The sequence below is a fragment of the Grus americana genome, chromosome 22 (assembly GCF_028858705.1).
Source record: "Grus americana isolate bGruAme1 chromosome 22, bGruAme1.mat, whole genome shotgun sequence".
Lineage (NCBI taxonomy): Eukaryota > Metazoa > Chordata > Aves > Gruiformes > Gruidae > Grus > Grus americana.
The window spans coordinates 6,743,713-6,763,281 of NC_072873.1; the positions used below are offsets into that span (position 1 = coordinate 6,743,713).

Here is a 19,569-nt window from a genome sequence, read left to right on the forward strand (position 1 = left end):
GGCAGAGGATTGAGATTTTGGATGTTGATTTCACTATAGCTGGATGGCTTTTGCTTTTCTCTCCCTCTTCCTTGTTTGCTTTGGTTCCCCTTGGCAGCAAAGGTCTCACCAAAAGCAGCCTGGTGGGGCACCATCTGTCTCTCTGTAGCTATGGGGCAGGCAGAAAGACAGCAGGCAGGAACTTCTCCATGGCCAAGGACCACAGACTCTTGGCTGCCTCCAGGGGTCCCTGCACTGCTCTGCTTTACTTGGAGTGACTTTGTTTCCCTGTTTTGACTCATTAAAGTTCTGCTGCATTCAAGCCTGGCCTTCCACGTAGTCCTTCCCTCTGTGGACACTCCCCATGCTGCCAAAGGAGAAGGGTGTTGCTCTGGGGATGAAGGGGGTGAGGGCACATTCTCCATTCACAGAGGAATGGGATGTTGGGACAGCCGGCAGTGGCTCCTCTTTTGGGCACTGTGACATGGAGCTGAGGAAGACATCCCTGGATGCTCTGCTGCCAGTGACCATCAGGCCTTACTTTGCTGTTTCTCTGCCCACAAAAGCCAGAAAGGCAGGAGGCCCTGAGGGGGTCAGCATCCCCATGAGCTCTTGAGGAAGGGCGTTCATCTCGCTGGTTGGAACTGCACTGCGGTGGCAGGGGGTTGTGGGGTTCTGGAAGATAGTTTGCTTTGCAGAATGGCACAAGTGGTAAAGCAGGGAACAGCCTTTGGGATGGCCCATAGCCACCACTCCACCTTCATCTCCACTCCACCATCCAATCTAGGGGACCTGGCCAGCATGCATGGGCAGGAGTAGCAGGGAAATGTCGCCCATGCTGCTGAATGCGTCGATGCTGGAAATTGGAGCTGAGCATGTGGGAGGTGAGGGCAGTCAGCACAGAAATGGGGACAGAGAACGGTGTATTTCTGAGGGAGATCAAATTGCTCTGACACAGAGCTTGCAGGAGAACATGAAGATCAGCAAGGATGAGGGTATTGGGTGCACTTCCCAAGAGAGCTGAAGGGGAAGGCACATCTCTTGACTGCTTCATGGGTCCCCCCACCTGAGAATTTCTGCTCAGGAACTGGCTGCCATTCTGGGGGGAGCAAAGAGATTTTTATCCTGCAAATCTCATCCCTTCTGATGGGTGGAAATGTCTCTTGGCAGCCACTACAGCCTCATATCCTATTGCTTGCATGAAAATCCAGATGTCCTGACAAGAGTGTACAAGTGGAAGAACGGAAAACCCCCTTCCACTGTCCTGCACCAGGGACTTATGCCTAAGGAAACATCTCTCAAAACAACTGAAGGCCAAACTTTTATAAAGCCATTTCACTTCCCTGTCGGAAATCCTTCTTCCCTAGTCATGCTATCAATACCCATCATCTCCAGCAGCACAGCTGGACTTCCTATCCCTCCCACAGTAGACCTCGTAATAAGCAGAAGGTCCTTCTTCAGGATGATACCATCAGCAATTATCCTGGTGGAAGAGGGAGGGATGGCATGTCTTGTGACAGAAGGGACAGCTGCTCGTGGCTCTTGGCATGACCCCTGGTTTGCCTGTCCAAGAAAATTGATCTTGGAAAGGCAGAAAAGGGCACAAGATCTATGTGGGTGTTACAGTTCAGTCTAAGTGTATTGTTGCCAGAGGTCCTTTTTTCTATGGTGGTTCAAACCATCTACAGGCAGAGCTGCAGCTGTTATTTACACCACTCTGACTCCCCTGCTGGACCGCTAAATTGACACCCTAAGAAACAGGGATGTGAAAGCTGCTGGTAGTTGTTCACCTGTACTAAACAGCTGGCAAGGTTGTAGTGTTTGACAGTAGAAAGGATGACTAGAGGTGTTTCCGATTGAGAAAATGCTCTAAAAGCACAACTGACCACAATGGGGTAACCCTTCTGTGGATGGGATCTGCACAGTGTCCTGTCCCTGGCAAGGGGGCAACACATTGTATTGTGCAAGTAACTGAGCACTGGCACGGGTTGCCCAGGGAGGTTGCCAAGTCTCCTTCTTTAGAGATATTCAAAACTGACCCAGATACGGTCCTGGACAACTGGCTCTAGGTGGCCCTGCTTGAGCAGGGGCGTGGGACCAGATGACCTCCAGAGGTGCCTTCCAACCTCAACTCTTCTGTGATTCTCTCATTCTGTCAGAGCAGCTGACATAGAGCAGCTCAGGGTCCTAAGCATCTGAAGGGAGGTAAGGTTACCTATACTGTCCTCTCTTTCTTTCTGTTCTTAGCGCTAATAGATGGCATTTGAAGGAATGCTTTGAAGAGTCTGAGTGCCTTTCTTACTGGGACCAGTCACGCTCATTTCTGGAGTCTTAGCCTCAGTGTTTGCAGGCTGTGGGGAGTCTGGCTTGTCCTAGACACATAATGTTCTGCAGCTGTGTAAATCCCCCAGTGAAACTCCACTTCCTTTCCAGATCTAGGGCTGGTTTCATACCCCCACATCTCCCTTAAGGAGATCACTAAGGGTAGATGGGAACATGTAAGTCTGGAGGAGTTTCTTCAATTGTAATGCAAGCATGTGCGTACACAAACTTTGTGAGTGTGAGAGTATTTGCTCCATCTGCTTTCCAGGGGCTGTCCAGTCAGCACTCAGAACCCCCTTCGATGCATCATCCAGTGAACTTGTGCATGTCCAAATGGCAGTAGGAACTCCCTAGGTCTTTCTTCTTCTCCTGTGGGTGCTGCTTCATTCTCAGAGAGTCTGCTGGGAGGCTCAGGGATGTGGTAGACCTGTGGAGAAGCCGTGTCAGTAAAATCTGAGGAGAACCTCTCTCTGCCTTTCTTCATAGGGCAGGGGTTCCATCCCTCTGATTGTTTTTGTGGCCCTCCTCTGGACCTGCTCTAACAGACTCTGTAGACTCTCCACACAGTCAGTGAGGAGACATCAGCTCCCACACTTGACTTAGCCCATCCCAAAGCAGATGTGCATGGTAAATGGGACAAACCATCCTTCTGGAGACACTGATCCTGCATTTCATCATTTGTGGCCTCTGAACTCCCCAGCTAGCATGAGCTCGTATCATGGCCTGCCTACCTGGTCACCTCTGCACGGCTTGCTTCATCATGCGATGATCAGAAGTGAACACACAAACTCTCCTACCAGCCCTTACACCACCTCCATGCCATGGCTAAAGGCCATATCCATGTCCAGGGTACTCTAGGACAGACAGAGAGCAGGGAGAGGCCTTCTGTGTCAGTGAAAGTGTCATGCTGGGAACCTCACTCTCATCAGCTGCATCTCCGGCTCTCACCGAGTGCAGACCAGTCTTCCCTCAGCCACACTGAACCCTTGGACACAGGACATGCAGAAGAAGACTCTGTCAAGTCCACGACCTGTGCAGTGGCCCTGGGCAGTGCAGACAGCCTCTCTTTGGGTGTCTTGAGTCTTCCCAATTGACTCTACATGTCTAGAGGGCTAGATTTGTGTGTGTGCCTGTGTGTGTGTCTGTGCGTGTGTGTTGTCTGAGCCAGCTGTTTACTTCATCTTGAGTGATCTTTTCTGGACTCTTCCAGCATGTGAGATGAGTCCTCTGCCCACACTGACGTGTTCTGCATGGGAAATGCTTGGGCCTCTCATCCTGTCACACAGAAGATGCCTTCACTGAGGAATGTGCCTGGCATAAAGCAGGACATGAAGAGACAGCAGTGCAGGAAGCCAGAACACAGCCCACAGCATTAGCTGGGATGTTTTGCATTCAAGATGAGCTTGTCAGAAAATAATCACCTCTACAAGGGATGCCTCTGGCAGCAAAGGTCCATGATAAAAGCCAGCCCAACTCCTCACTTCCTCAGCCACTTCTCTTGCCTCCTTCTCCTTGGGAACCAGGTGAGTCGGAAGCTCCTTCTCCTTCTCTGATTTCTCTAAAAGGAGGTCTCATCTCAGTGGGCTTCTCAGGTGACACCAGCTTTGTTCTGTGCCAGATGTTGGGGCTGCTTGTCACGAGAGAGGGAAGTGGGGAGAAGGTTAGGCATGGAGGGAAGCTGGGACTGTACTGAGGTGGCTTCTGGAATCAGGGGCTAAACAGTGGCTGCATAGGAGCTCTGTGGCTTTTATGGGCCCTGGCAGGACGAGGCCAAGAAGCTCTCATACATCTCTGCTGAGCCTCCACCTCCTGGCCCTGCATGTTCTTTGGCTCCCTCATGGTGTGGTGACAGGCTGCTCCTCACACATCGCCATGTTTTGCTTCCTCCCTACTCTCTCTCCCAGGTGAACCTCTGCCCCAAGACATGTCCTGCTACGACCAGTGCCAGCCCTGCCTGCCCTGCCAGCCCTGTGGCCCGACCCCGCTGGCCAACAGCTGCAATGAGCCTTGTGTCAGGCAGTGCCAGAACTCCAACGTCGTCATCCAGCCCTCCCCCGTGGTGGTGACCCTGCCCGGCCCCATCCTCAGCTCCTTCCCACAGAACACCGTTGTGGGCTCGTCCACCTCCGCTGCCATTGGCAGCATCCTCAGCTGTGATGGAGTGCCCATCACCTCTGGGTGCTGTGACCTCTCCTGTATCACCAGCTGCTACTGTGGCTGCAGATGCCCCCCCTGCTAAAGATACTGGCAACGGCCTCGGACAAGGACCCCCAGGAACTCTGAACATGATGCTGGACAGAGGATCAAAATTTGTGGCATCGTTTTAAGGGCAGCTTAAACCATCTGTGGCTTGCACAGCAAGGGCAAGACTGGGCCAGCCTGAGCTCTCTGAAACTACGGCCAATGCCTACCTTTCCTCTCTTCCCCTCACACTTTTCCTCTCTTGTCTTTGGTGTCTTGTGCTTACCTCACAGCATGGAGTAATCTTCTTGACTGTCTCCTTTGCCAGGCAGGTCAACAGGTTGGTCCTGTGGGAACTCTGTCAACAGGAAAAGAGAAACAGATTCTTTGCTGCTCCTGCTTGTCCCCGCACTGGGGACCTCCACTTGGATTGACCTCATTTCCCTCTTTAGACTCAGTAATAAATTGATGCAACCTTGTCTGTGTCCCTCCGGTGGTCTTTCCATCTGCATACTGACCGCCGAGAGAGAATGACATTGCTTTGAGCGGCAATTAGGAGGAGCCATCATGACTCCTATACAGGCATTGGAGGGTGGGACACACTGCAGGAAGTCTTCTTTCAGGTTCTGCCTCGTGAGGCTGAGGAAGACAACCCTAGTTACTCCACAGCCAATGGCCATCAGCCCTTGCCTTGCTGTGTCTCCTCTCAGAAATACCCCCTTGGCCCTGGAGCATGTCATGTGAACAGGAATCCTGACAACTACTGTCCTCCAGAGAGGACCTGTGGGCATGTGGGCTGTGCCAGGGAGGTCCCCCAAGGTCATGGAGAAGAGTGCTCCTCTTGCTTTGGGAGGAGCTGTACTGGAGAAGGAGAGTCAGAAGAATACGTTGCTAAAGGATGGCTGGAATTGGGAATGGGAAAATAGCCATGCAGATGGCCCACAGTCCTCAGTCTACCTGTCCCACCCCTCCATCATCTGATCTTGGGGCCATTGTCATCACACCTGGGCATGGGCAGCAGGGACAGCTTCCCCATGCAGCCCTATCCCCCTTCAGCACAGCATCTGGCATGGCCCAGTTGTTGCCAACCTCTTGGCTGAGGTGTTCACAAGTTAGTGTTGATATCGGCAACAGCAGGCCATGCACTGGAATCCCTCTGAACCCAACACCCTCTCGGGTGAAGGCAGCCCCAGGACAGTGACTGCTGCTCAGACATGCAACACTGCTCTCTGTTGCCTTGCCTTCCTCCAGCACAGCTTTCCTGAGGCCCAGGACCTCAACGGCCCCACAAGTGCCACAACGCAACTCTGGTCCAGAAAGGTGCTGTGCGAGAGGAGATACCCCCAGCTCTGCAGAGACCTGGCAGTCACAGCAGGATTTGGTTCTGCACTCAGCATGAATCATGAGCTGTCCCTGAATGGCCCAGGGCACGCACCAGCCCAACCACAGGGCACAGGTTGGAGTGCCTTCCCCCAGGCACCAAGCTCCTTCGGCATTCCCAGAGCCCTGGGGCTGAAGTGGCCCCGGTGCTTTGTGCAGCATTGCTGCTCCCACACACAGGCTGAACAACCAGACTGGGGTCCTCAGGAGTCTCCAGGGGCTTTTCTACCTCTGTCTTCTTTTCTTCTGGAAAGACAGGAGTTATTTTCCCCCTTTTCTGATTGCTCTGCTCTCGTGTGCCAAGTATTTTTGAAGAGCAGTTGTAGAGACCTTAGGTTTCTCATAGGCCACCAAACCTGGTTTCTGGAGAATGTCCCTCGTTTCAGCATGCAAAGAGTAGACTGTATCAGCCCTCATGTCATCCCTGGGTAACAGCAGCACTTGTAGCTGCTTGAACTAATTTGCAGGCACCAGATATATTTTTTCCACATTGTCCATCCCTCCTTTACCAAAAGCCTTGTAATGAGCAAAACTTGAGTCCTCCACAAATTTGATAATGGGCTATTTACAGAGCACGTCCTGCTACAGCGGTTGGCAGGAACTGTAACCCCAGAGAATATTCTCAGGCCAACAGAGAGCAAGCGGTTGGCATTCACCAGTGAGCAAGCAGCTGCAAGTGAGCAGCTGCACATCATCAGAGCAGGTGAAAGGGAGATAGAGAGGATTTTCTCTGGCAGCTTGTTGAGCCCCAAAGCCCCAGTGCAGTGGAGAAGGAGGTAGTGTCTGCCTCTAGTATTAAGGTAAAGGCAACCCCTGGCATGGTGAAGGAAAGAAAAGGTGAGGCGAGGGGAGGCAAGGCATGGCAAAAGTGTATGATCTCAGGAAGGAAGGTCAGGCTTTGCAGGGACATTAAAGAGCTGTTGTTCACATTTGCAAGGATAAGACATGTATGGCTGTTGTGTTTTAACCCACCAGGCAGCTAAAACAACCACACAGCTGTTTGCTGTTCGCTCACTCCCCCACCCAGTGGGATGGGGAAGAGAAGTGGAAAAAAAGGTAAAACTCATGGGTTGACATAAAGACAGTTTAATAGGCCAGAAAAGGAGGAAAATAACAACAACAACAATAATGATGGTAAATACTAGGGAAAACAAGTGATGTAGAGCACAATTGCTCACCACCCGCAGACCACCAGTGCCCAGCTATTTCCGGAGTCATGGTCCCAGCTCCTTTGAATGGAAAAGGGACTACATCTAACAGACTTAGTGAACCACCTCTTTTCACCTTCCACACACCTTTACAGTGACCTCTGCTGAAGTTCCTCAGGTGTGTGAGTTCCTCAAGATGCTGAAAGGCTCCTGTTCCCAGAGAAAGCTGGATCTTTTGAAGGTAGGCTCCGGGACGAAACCCCATCTTGAGTTCAACCTTTCAAGTGTCTCCCTGCAACACCTGCAGCAATGCTAATCCATGGCAGTCACTTTTCAGGATGCCTGAGAGGTTGCAAACATGAAGGAAAAGGGAAAAATTGGACGAATGAGCAAACGGTTCGAGATGTAAGGTGGGTGTAGTAACACACTCAGGTCACTTGAAATACCACTCTGGAAGAAGTTAGTTTGCACTGCCATATTCCAAAATCTGTATTGTTTTCTCCCCAGATATACTGCGTTTCCTACAAGACCCGGAATCCTCTCTTGTGGGTCTTTCTGTACAGCCCAGCATGAGGACAGACCTGAATTCCACCTCCAGGTGGGATCCAAATCATCACTTTCTTACCTCATCCAGGTGGGAATGGGGCTTCTCATCCACCTTCCAGTACCTCACAGAGACACTTTTCTCTAGGTGACTCACTCTCTTTGCCTCCTTCTCTTTCCCTCTGACCCATGTCTCCTTTGGATATACTCCCCATTCCATCTCTTCCACAAAACCTAAACTTCCTTTGCCATCTCGGAAGGCCTCACTGCCAACAGCCACTGACATGGCCTACTGAGGGGACATCACTGCAGGCACTAGACTATACCGGCCTGCCACCATGGCTGCTTTTGTCAGCTTCCCCCAGAGCTTTCCCCCTTCCAGGGCCAGCTCTTTGCTTTCCAAAACAGAATTAGCGCAACAAGACAGGTGTGCAAAGAGGGACAAACTAGATCCCAGTAATGCACATCCCAGAAATGCATCCACTAGCATTTTTGTGTTGGGCAGAGAATCCAGAGGGACTCAGGGACACAGGGACTCCCCCCAGCCAAGTACTGGTGAGTCCCCAGAGCTGGAGGAGAAACATGAGAAGCAGGGGGACAGCTCAAGCAGTTGAACAGGGAATCTTGTCCAGTGCCTGACAGATGGGTCTTGCTCACAAGGTGAGGCTTTCACTGATCCCCAGATGCCCAGCTAGGAGGACGTTTTTCTTCCTTGGATTTCTTTGGCTAGGAGGGAAGGCCACAGGAGCAGTCATGTCTCCTACCAAGAGCCCCCTTCTCCAGCAGTTGTCATTGGTGGACACTGAGGGAAGAGTTAGAGCTGGACAAGCAGCTGGGGTATTTCTCCTGAATACTCACTGCTGTGTCCTGCTCAGTTTCAGCAGATCAGTGTTGTTTCTGAGCCTGCCGTGGCAATGCACCCTGGGGGAAAGGAAGGCCAACAGCATCCTGGGCTGCAGTAGGAAGAGCGTGGCCAGCAGGACAAGGGACCTGACGCTTCCTCTCTACTTCGCGCTTGTCAGGCCACCTCTGGAGTGCCAGTTCTGGGCTCCCAAGTACAAAAAAGATGTCAGAGTGAGCCCAGGAAAATGGTGCAGGGACTGAAGCGTCATTCCGGTGAAGAAAGTCTGAGAGATCTGGCAGTGTTCAGCATGGGGAAGAGAAAGCTCGTGGGGGATCTTGGCAATGTGTGTAAATATGTGATGGGAGGGAATGAAGAGGAGAGTCTTCTCAGTAGTGCCAACTGACAGGAGAAGAGGCAGTGGGCACCAGTTTACAAACCTGACCGAACATGGTCCTGGGCACCCTGCTCTACGTGACCTGGCTTGAACAGGGGCTGCATGGTCTCAAAAGGTGCCTCCCAGCATAAGCAATTCTGCGATTCATTGAAATATGCTCGGATTTTCTCCCTGCTGCACAGGCTGGGGAGGCAGAGACCCAGCCTCACCACAGCACCAGTGTGTGGGTGCTGGGCAGGATGAGCTTAGACCTCCATGCAAGGAGAGGTGGGGAAAGAATTGCTCCCCAGGGTACACCCTCCCCTTTTTGCACAGTACTGCACACTGAGGGCACGGGTGTAGGCTCAGAATCCAGAGAGAAAGTGCTGTCATGGAGCTCTGCATCCTGCACACACAGAAGCACCTGGGAGTCCTCTGCAGACTGCACAGAGGAGAACCTCCCTGAATCCACGCAAGCTTTGTACTTGCTCACCACAGCAGCACCTGAGGGGACTGGTTTGGGAGCTGCTGGTACCAGTAGATGTAGGGATTGGGATCGGTGGTGGAGAAATCGCAGTGCAGCGTTGTGTTGTGTCCTGCCTGGATGGTCCTTTCTGGAGGGAATTGGAGCACAGAGTCCTTGGGCACGTCACCTGTACAGGCAGAAAGGAATTTCAACGCTCCTTGCACTGACCCAGCCTTCCCCTCACGAGTTGGGCCATTCCTACACAGGCTGACAGCATTTTACCTGAGCCTGGATCTGTCCCCAGGTAGCCATCACTGCTTTTCAATCCTCCTTAGGGATGATGTTGGTTTGCGGGGAGAATCGTGTCTGCGGTGTGTTGAAGCCCTCTGCAGCCCTGGAGATCAACCACAAGCAGGACATGAAATGTTCAAGGGACCTGAGACACAGTGGAGTGCAGGCCCCTGAGGGCTGCTGTCCACACTCCATCAATGCTGCCTAGAGTCCCCTGAGATAAATAGGGGCACGCAAAGCCTCCACCAGGGCTGGCAGAGCAGACCCACATCACTTGGGAGAGGCAGGCCATCCTGGAACAGCAGTAGGACAACAACTAAGTACCCTGGGGCTTCTCAGGTGACCTGGATGATGCTTCAGGAGTAACAGATTCCAACTCAGAGGGTGAGATCAAGCTGGAAAGTCAGCACCCTCCAGATGAGCTTCCACATGCAGTGCTGGGGTGGGATTGCCTGGGAATACGTCCCCAGAGCCATTCCTGTTGCCTGTGGGAGGAAACAAGATCACAGAGATGTGGTTACCAGCTGTTGGACAGAGAAACTGTCATGGACTCAGGAACATAGGGGCTCCCTCCAGCACTGGTGATTCCCCTGAGAAGGAGAAGAGACATGAAAAAGAGCAGGACCCTTCTCCAGCAGTGGACGAGTACAGGAAGGGCTTGAACAGAGAATCTTGTCCTGTGTCTGGCTGATGGGTCTTTTCACTTGCTGAGGGTTTAGCTGACATCCAGATGCTGGGCAAGGAAGAGCTCTTCCCTTCTTGGGCTACTATGGCCACGTGGCAAAACCATAAGAGCAGTTGTGTCTCCTAACAAAAGCTTCCTTCTCCAGCTGTGGCCATCAGTGGAGGCACAGGGAAAGGGAACAAGAAGACAAGCTGATAGGTTGCTTGCCCTGAGTACTCACTCCAGTGTACCAGCTATTTTAAGGAGAGGGCATTTACATGCCTGGTTTGGCTTGTGCGTGGTGTAACCTGCAATGGGTCTGCACCAGGTCAGGTTTCTTGGATCCTTTTCATCATCAAAGACCCTGGATCTAGACACAGCTGTAAAAGTCACGCTGCCATGTGCTACACAGCAGCACAGGCCAGGGAGGCAGAGATCCAGCCTCACCACAGCCTCCAGGTGCCACTGCTGGGCAGGCTGAGCTCAGAGCTATATGCAAGCAGTGGCAGGGAGGGAAGCGCCCCTCAGAGCATGCCCCACGTTTCTGTGCAGTGCTGCATACTGTGGGCACTGCTGTGGGCTCAGTGCACAGAAATAGGCAGTGCCATCCTGGAGCTCGGCATCCCGCACATGCAGAAACACCTGCGAGGTCTCCACAGACAGTGTAGAGGAGAACCTCCCTGAATCCACTTGAGGTTTCCATTTGTCCACCCGCAGCAGCATCTGAGGGGACTGAGTCTGGCACTGCTGGTACCAAAACATGTATGGATTGGAATAGCTGGTGGAGAAATTGCAGTGCAGAGTCGCGTTGTGTCCCACCTGGATGGTCATTTCTGCTGGGAACTGGAGCACAGAGTCCTTTTGGGCATGACCTGTAAAGCCAGAAGGAGCTTTCAGCTTTGCTTGCCTGTGTCTGTGTCCATCTGTCACTTCATCAGCTTGCTAACTGTCCCCACTTCCCATCTCACTTTTCTCTGAAGCCTCTGAAATGCTGAGCTGTTTGTCCCTGCACACTTCTTTCTGCAGGTTCTTGTCACTTCTCACCCCCCCACCCCCATCTCCCTGCTTTTCATGCTGGTCTTTCAGTCCACTGATTCTCTCCATATCTGCCTCTGAGCTATGTTAACTGCTCGTCTCTCCTTCAGCAGTAGAAGACGTGAGCTGCTCCTCTCCCACCTCTGACCATATCTTCTTGCTAGAACAGCTCCTCCATATGGCACAACACGTCCTCTGACCTTGCCCTGTCCTTGTATGGCATTTCAGCTCCTCTTGCACCGAGTTAGCCTTCACTGTTTGTCCCCCAAGGTTTACGACCACCCCTACAGAGACTGGTAGCATTGTCTGCAATACATCTAGGAGAGAAGCTCCTGGATGCCTCATTGCTCCATTTCCTAGCAGCTTTCCTTCTTTCAGGCTGCCTATGTATTAGCGGCACATTCAGGAATGCTCAGTACCTGCCAATGTAAAGTGAGGTCATGTTCCTCCTCTTATGCCCATTCCTCCTGACATGTCCCAGATTATTTGCAGTACCCGTCTGCAGCCCCTGCTCTCCCTACAGAAACACTCCCAGTTTCCCTGGGGAGTCAGGACTCACGTCTCCCCGCTTCCACCACCAGCTGCACAAACCCTTGCCTCATTCTCCCCAGCCTGAAAGTCACATCTCACCAAAGTCTGCCAGTTCCACCAGGGCTGCCAGGAAAATGAGGACCATGTCACGCTCTCCCTTCGTGGGGTGCCCAAGGACCTGCCAGCACGAGGGTCCTGATGCTTGCAACTTCCCATCTTCTGCTGCCTCTGCCAGATCAAAGAGGCCTCCAAACCACAGCCCAGAGGGTGGAGCAAAACTCTCTCCCTGCTGCTCCAGGAAGGCCTCTTTGGGTCTTTCCCCCAAACTCTACCATGGACCCGTCTTGGGAAAGCTGAATAAGGGAAACTAATTAGCGTAGAACAATTTTAAAAGAGAATATATAATTTGGCAACACTTGCGTCAGGCCCCACAAACTCAGGGTTCACCTGTCTCATGCTCCAGTATGAAAGAAAACAATTAGTAAAATAGTTGGAATGTAGAAACCAGATAAGAGAAGCTGCAAATTAGGGAACAGTCCTTGGGTACGAACTAGAAAAAAGACAAAAAGTTTGAGGCATCCTGATAAAGGGGGCCCGATATGCCAACAAGCCTGGGACCATCTGGGCAGGACAGATAACAAGGTTGCTGAGCTTGCAAAATGGAGAAATGAAGAAGAGGTCACCCAGCTGTGTACACTGAAGAAGAGGAGAAAGAGGAAGATTTGAGGAGGACGACCCCTGACGACCACCCGAGAAAGAAACTGTGCAGGCATATCAGGACAGTAGCATATATTCATGAGTTCCTGGAATAATAATTAATATGTATTAAATTTATCAGAAACCTAATGAATATGTAACTGTTATGTAATATAAATCATGTGCAATTTGTTTCTCGTTGAGACGCATTTTCATGGAAATATCCCGGTGCGACTCCCAGCACTGCAATAAAGGATACCTGCTTAATAATCACATTGGCTATTGAGTGAATTTTTTTTGATTCAAAGCCCTCCAGAGAGATTACAGACTCATGGTTTCAGTATGACACATCCATCAAAGGGACAGGCATCCCTCACAAACTTCTCCTGACATCAACCACCTAGCCAGCTGCACAGGCCTGCACCCAGCCCTGCAGGAGATGGAGAAGGCACCCCTGCACCCACCCATGTCCACCCTGTCCCTGGGAGTGTCCGGATGGAGAAAGGACCAGGCACACAAGGAAGTGCCTGGGCCCAGGTGTTGCACACTCTTTCCCTTCACCTCTGGCCATAGAGGAGGCACCTGAAGAGAAACACAACTGTAAAGAGCATCTGCTGCAGAAAACAGCCGCACAGGGACAGACACGCTCCCTCCCTCTGGCAGGAAGAAGACTCTGCAACACAGCTCTCTGTTGTACAGGCAGTCCCTCTGTGTCCCTTCGCCTACCCACATTACCCACAACCTCCAGCTGCTTGTCCCACCCCGGGCCCCAGAACCCCAATACTCAGGCAAGCAAAAGGGCCACTTGATTTTAATGTCTGGAGCAGGGCTCCTCTGCCACTTCTCACCCAGGGACCTTTGCTCACACGCTTGGCAGGGACTGCAGGAAGCAGGTTATCAGCATAGCAGCCCCCATTCACAACCCTGCTCCCACAAGGCCTTCAGCATCTTGTTGTTTGTCGAGACCATGGCAGCAGGACAGTGGACTGCCCTCTGCTCTCCAGTGACTGCAAAGCAGTTCCCTTGCAATACAGCGACAGCTGCCACACCAGTCCCCAGCTGAAGCAGGGAAGAGGGCTGAACCTTTCCTGCCTGCCTTGGAAGCCTGTGAACACGGACGTTCACAGTTGAGCCAGCTCCTACAGCCACACAGGCCACACTGGGGACTGGAGGGGCCCAGGAACCCGTGATCAGGGGTCTCTTTCCAGTTCTCACTCACCTCAGACCTTCAGCCCCATAGGGCAACTTAGCAAATCTCTTTGTGGCTCACTGCTGAGCTTGGACCTTGAGTCTCAGATGTGTCATTCAACAAGTGCCCAGCTCAAGCTTCTCTCCTACCTCCTGGACTTCACTTCAACACCAAAGGCTCTTAATTGGAGGTGAAGGGGAATCCTGTGCAACAAGCTCTCTGTCCTGAGCACTAGCCACTGTGGGATACACTTGTAGGTGTCTGTGAGAATCAGTATCTCGTTCTCGCATTGGTGGTCAGGTAGAACTACGCGCTCGAAAGGATGCCTCTCCAACACCCACAGGAGCAATCGGGAAGTGGACTGTGGAGCCGGAGGAATCAGTTTGTAACTGTGTCTCAGAGCTGATTTACAGAGTTACCAAGAAAGCATTTCTGGTTGAGGTTTCAAAGCAAGGCCTTGTATTGGCAGTGGTTCAGCTGGGTCTTTCTGTTCGACCAGGGCCTGGCAATGTCAGTGGGATGAAAGAGATGCCCAGGCGCTGCCATGCCCCCTTGGTCGGTCCCTGCGGCAGGAGCGAGGGCTGTCCGGCTGCCCGTGGGCAGGAGGATCTCTGCTGCCCGCCTCCCCCTGCACAGCAGCAAGGCGCTGCTCCTCTCCGGGAGCCAGCGGGGCCGGCGGCTGCAATCGCTCCTGCCCGGGCACCGCCGGACACCGCCACCGCTCCGGCCGCGATTCCTGCTCCGCTGCCGGCACCGTGCCGGGGGATTTCTGTCTGCGCCCCGGTGGGAGTGCGGGGGTGAGCATGGGGTGAGGGGCGGGAGAAGGTTTCTGCCCGGGGGGCGTCTCCGGATCCGCGTCGGGGGCACGTCCCTGGCAGGGCTGCGTGGCGCGGGGTCTGCGGAGCCTCGGCGGGCCCGATGCTGGTGCCGGTGCCGGTGCCGGTCGGGCGGGGGATGGGGCGCGGGGCCCGTGGCCGGGCGGGGCCGGGCGGGGCGAGGCGGCCCCGGCGGGCGGAGCGGCAGCGCCCCCTGGCGGGCCCGGCCGGGGCTGTCCCCCCGCCCCCGACACACACGCCCGGCCCCGCCCGCCGCCCTTCCTGCTTCGTGGTTCGTGCCCGGCCGCAGCCCCGGCTCCTCTCCCCGTGTCTCTCAGGGCGCAGTAATACACCGCCGCGTCCCCGCGCCGGGGTCGGGCGAGCCACAGGGCGCTGGACCGGCGGTCTGCCGCCACCCACAGCCGCCCCGGCGGGTCCGGCACCTCTTTGGACTCTTTAAGAGCGCTCACGAGGAATGCGGGGCCTCGGCCCGGGAGCTGACGGTACCAGTACATGAGGTCTCCTGTCTGTATGTTGGGGTGTGAGCAAGTGATGTTGATGCCGGTGCCCTCGGTGGTCTCTGCCGACGGCTCCTGCTGCACCTGGGCTCTGCCCACAGCCACTGCCAGAAAGCAGAAAAAGAGAGGGGAAAAAAATTTCAAAACCTGCTTTCTGCCCAGTCCTGCCTGCCGTTTCCCGGAGGAAATCCTGCAGAAGCAGCCAGGACCATACAGAGATGATGAGGAGACGGGTTTTCAGAGGATATCCAAATGTGCAGTAAGTGCCCATTAATACTTGGTGGAGAAAGGAAGGTACGAATGATAGGTGGAAGAGGGGAGTCACTGAAGAGAAAAGGGGGATAAAGGAAAGAAAGAAAGTAGCAAGTGGGAGGGAATGACTGCATGAATTATATGGAAAGGCACGGGGGGAAGTAGAAAATGGGGAGTGTTCGACAAAGAATAGAGCGTTGAGTTTTCAGAGGGAATGTGGAATGGTAGCAGAGGGAGAGATGGACGGGAGGATGGCTCGGGAGCCGAGGTCCGTGAAGAAGCCAGAGGGGACGGCAGCCTCCAGGGACCTGCGGGGAACACCCCAAGCTCAGCACCGGCCCGGTCCCCCGCCCCCACCACCGCCAGCCCCACGCACCCAGGAGCACCGCGGCCAGCCCCGCCAGCCCTGCGCCCCGGCACCGCCGCATCCCGCCGCTCTGCCGCCCGCGCCTCGCTGCCCCCCGCCAGCCCCGGCTCTCTGCTCCGGATACTCCTCTTCGCCACCTCCCCTTCCCTCCTCCCCTCCCCTCCCCTCCCGTCCCCTCCCCTCTCCTCCCCTCTCCTCCCCTCTCCTCCCCTCCCCTCCCCTCCCCTCCCCTCTCCTGCCCTCTCCTGCCCTGCGATGGCGTTTTTCCAGATCTCGCCTCGGCCCTTGTGGGGCGCAGAGGGAGGCGAGAGCGGCGGCAGCGGGGCTCTGGCCGCGGCCGTGGCCCACGGAGGAGTCAGGGCCGGGGTTGGCGGGACGGGAGAGGGATGGCTGGGCTCAGCACCCTGGGCTCACCCTCTCCTGGCTTGCCACAGAGAGCATCCCTGCTGGCAGAGGCAGCACTTCTTCTGACAGCACAGCCCGGTTGTGTCTTTGCCCAGGGCTGGGACTTCCCTGTGGCACCAGTACTACCGTCATGCTGTGCATGGCACAAGTACTTCCCCACCAAAAGCAGGGACCTGGCCTGACATCTCCCACCTGCTTTGCAGGCATGGAGATGCACTCTACGTCCATGGAGCACAGGCGCAGCACAGAGAGAGGGTGAGAGCTAAGGCGGCAGTGTGGCAAATCACCTCCCTGAAATAACCACCACCTCAGGGACCTGGGACATGAGAGGGATGGATTCCAGAAGCAGGCCTGCCCCCAGGGAGAGTAACAAGGCCCAGCAAGGCCATGAGGGGACTGGAAGAATTTCCACGGAGCCCTAAGCCATCCTGTGCTCAGCCAGCCTGAAAGGCCCTGTCTGGCTGCAGGAGCCCTGCAGGGCAGGAATGAAGGGGAAGGCAGCCAGAGGACAGCTGGCTGGGGAAGGAAGGTCCCTGGGCCAGGAGGGACTGTCCTGGGCTCCTGGGCCCTGGAGTGTGGAGGTGACTGGACTTAATCCCTACAAGTCTCATCCTGACAGCTCAAATGCTGGATATGCCCTGACAACTAACAGAGCATCTAACAAGCAGCAGAGCTTGGGCTGGTTCAGCCTGGAGAAAAAAAGGCTCCGGGGAGATCTAATTGCGGCCTTCCAGTACCTGAAGGGGGCCTACAGGAAAGATGGTGAGGGACTGTTTATCAGGGAGTGTACTGACAAGACAAGGGGTAATGGGTTTAAGCTGAAGGAGGGTCGATTTAGATTAGATGTTAGAAAGAAATTCTTTACTGTGAGGGTGGTGAGGTACTGGAACAGGTTGCCCAGAGAGGTTGCGGATGCCCCATCCCTGGAAGTGTTTAAGACCAAGTTGGATGAGGCTTTGGGCAACGTGGTCTAGTGGAGGGTGTCCCTGCCCATGGCAGGGGGGTTGGAACTAGATGATCTTTAAGGTCCCTTCCAACCCAAACCATTCTATGATTCTATGATTCTATAATTGGTGGCCACCACACTTCCTGTAGGCCTTTTTAGATACTAGAAGGCTGCTATTTGGGTCTCCCCAGAGCCTTCTCTTCTCCAGGCTGGACAACCCCAACTATCAGAACTCCTCATGTTCTACCTCCTGGGCACTTCCAGGAACCAGGTCCATCTTCTCTGTATCCTCTGAAGAGTAGCTGTAGAAGGCAAGAAGGTCTCCCCTGAGACAGCTCTTCTCCAAGGTGGGCAGGCCCAATTCTCTCAGACTCTCCTCGCACATCATGTTTGCCAGCCCCCTTAATCTACTTGGTGGCCTTTGTTGGACTCACTTCACTCTGTCAATATCCTTCCTGGACCAGGGAGCCCCAACCTGGATGCAGTACTGCAGAGGTGGTCTCACAAGGGCCAGAGGGACAGGGTCACTTTCCTGCACCTGCTGGCCTCACTTTGACTAACACAGCTCAGGATGCAGTTGGTCCTGTTTGCTGCAAGGGCACACTGCTGTCTCCCGTTCAGCTGGGTGTCTCCTAAAACCACACATCCTTTTCTGTGCATCTGCTGCCAAGGCAGCCAGCCCCCAGCCTGCATGACCACATGGGCTGGTTCCTCCCTCAGGAGAAAAACCTTGCCCTTGCTCTTTTTGGCCTCTGTGAGCTTCCAGTCAGCCCATGTCTCCAGCTTGTCCAGGTCCTCTGAATAGGAGCTGTGTCCGACACGTACTACCTCCCCAGGTATTATCCACACACCTGCTGCTAATTCCCCACTGCCCATTACTCATGGTGTTCATGAAAACATGAAACACTATTGCTCCTGCTACTTTGTCTCTACTGCTAGACCCCAGTAATAAGGATTGGCCAGCTGGGCTTTGCACCATGGTCACAACTCTCTGAGCCTGGTAATCCAGCCAATTTCCCACACACCTTATCATACTCTTACTGAATCCATTTCTCACTAATTTGATCATAAAGGAGTGAAGAATTGTGTCAAAGCTCTAAGTTGTAGGTACACTCCTCTCCTGCCCTACTCTGGTTCCACAGTGCCTGTGACCTCCTGAGAAAGCAATGAGGTTGGCCCTTGGCTACACGAGAGCCTCAGCTCAAAAGCAGCTCCATGGAGAGGGGAATCAGCCCTGGCTGAGCTCTCCCAGCAGAGCTCCCTGGCACTGATCTCATGAAGGTCACTAAAGGGGAGGAGAGAAGCCCTTGGCTGCACTGCGTGCAACTTAGACGTGAGCTCAGGCTGACAGACATTCCGGAGGGGAGATGGGCTTCAGAAATTTACCCACTGTGCACAACAGCCCTTGTCAGAAAAGGGTCTGTTCTGGACATGACTGGGAGAGTAGCAAACTTTGGGAAACATGGCCTCAAACCTGATTCCACTCTTTTTCAATAATAAAATGAGATTCTAGTGCAGCGCATTAATGTCTTTGTAGGCTGAAGTCCAAAGTGGCCGTCAAGTCATTTGCTTTCCTGCGCAAGCCACAGGGTTGGTCCTTCCACTCACAGGAAGCAGTATCAGGCTTCACGTTCCTTTCATTCAGTACCTGTTTGATCCACAGTCTCAGTGCCTGCCTGGCACAGCATCGGCCTGATGAACTGCACAAGTACATTTGACATTGACATGGACATGAGAGAGGACCTGTGTCCCACCCCAGGCACCACCAAGACTGCAGTGGAAGCAGATCCACTCAGGGATGGCCAGCACATGGTCAGCAGCATTCGTCAGCCTTTCTACTTGCGCATAAAGCAAACCCCATCCTTTGGAACTCTTTATTGCTAGGGAGAGCACTGAATGTAGACTAAGGATTCAAGCTGGAGTGAAACCATCCTTGTTGGGGCCTGGAATCAGCAGCAGTGGAGTGTGAGCTTTGGAGAGGCTGGGAAAAGTGGTCTCAAGAAGCAGGGGTGGCATTTCAGGGCATCTTCCCTGGACAGATCTCTAGCAGGCTGGTGCCATCGCCGTTCAATCTGCACTCTGGCTCCTTCTGAGGCTGGGAATCTGCTGCTCTGTGGCGCTGATGGACAGAGCACTGGAGAGTGTCCCTGCAAAGAGCAGCGTATTCCCTTGTGATGAGGGACACACAAGGACACCCCCCCCCCCATGCTTATTCACACCAGCACGGAATCATGCAGAGATTTGTGCTCCCACATGCATCCACACAAACCTGGCTGCATACAAGGACACACAAGACAAGAACACATGTAGGAACGCAAGGAACCACGGACTCTGCTGAGGACCCCTGGGGACTGATGAGTGTTAGGCAGGATGGGGTCAAAACCTAGCAGCACAACCCAAACACTTCCGGAGGCAACAGCAAGTGAGCATCAGAGTGAGCTGAGGAGGGAAGGAAAGAGATGGATGTGGCACGTCCTCATGCACGGGATCCCATGGTTGTCCAGCTGAGGATTGCTGGGGCTTCATCCTAAGAACGACACTGCAAACAGTCCCAACAGAGGGACTCAGGCTTGTGTCACTTGCCTGCTCTGGACCCGTCCAGCACTTGAGCTGAGTCTTCTGCC

General features: G+C 53.9%; 2 protein-coding genes and 1 gene segment (V, D, J or C); 1 reads left to right on the plus strand and 2 right to left on the minus strand.

Moving 5' to 3' along the window:
• The first annotated feature begins 805 nt into the window (after positions 1–805).
• Positions 806–4,540, plus strand: LOC129195231 (feather keratin Cos2-3-like). The gene is made up of 4 exons (XM_054801064.1): positions 806–863; positions 2,413–2,477; positions 3,678–3,828; positions 4,206–4,540. The coding sequence occupies exons 1-4, from the start codon at positions 806–808 to the stop codon at positions 4,538–4,540; spliced, it is 609 nt and encodes a 202-aa protein (XP_054657039.1).
• A 5,504-nt stretch (positions 4,541–10,044) lies between these two features.
• Positions 10,045–11,902, minus strand: LOC129195232 (T cell receptor alpha variable 10-like). The segment is given in 3 exon segments: positions 10,045–10,117; positions 10,754–11,063; positions 11,857–11,902. Coding segments are annotated over 3 exon segments (429 nt in total).
• Positions 11,903–14,153: 2,251 nt separating this feature from the next.
• Positions 14,154–15,655, minus strand: LOC129195233 (uncharacterized). The gene is made up of 3 exons (XM_054801065.1): positions 15,604–15,655; positions 14,716–15,079; positions 14,154–14,415 (listed from the first exon to the last, which is right to left on the minus strand). Exons 1-3 carry the CDS (start codon positions 15,653–15,655, stop codon positions 14,154–14,156), a joined length of 678 nt encoding a protein of 225 aa, XP_054657040.1.
• Between the last annotated feature and the right edge of the window lie 3,914 nt (positions 15,656–19,569).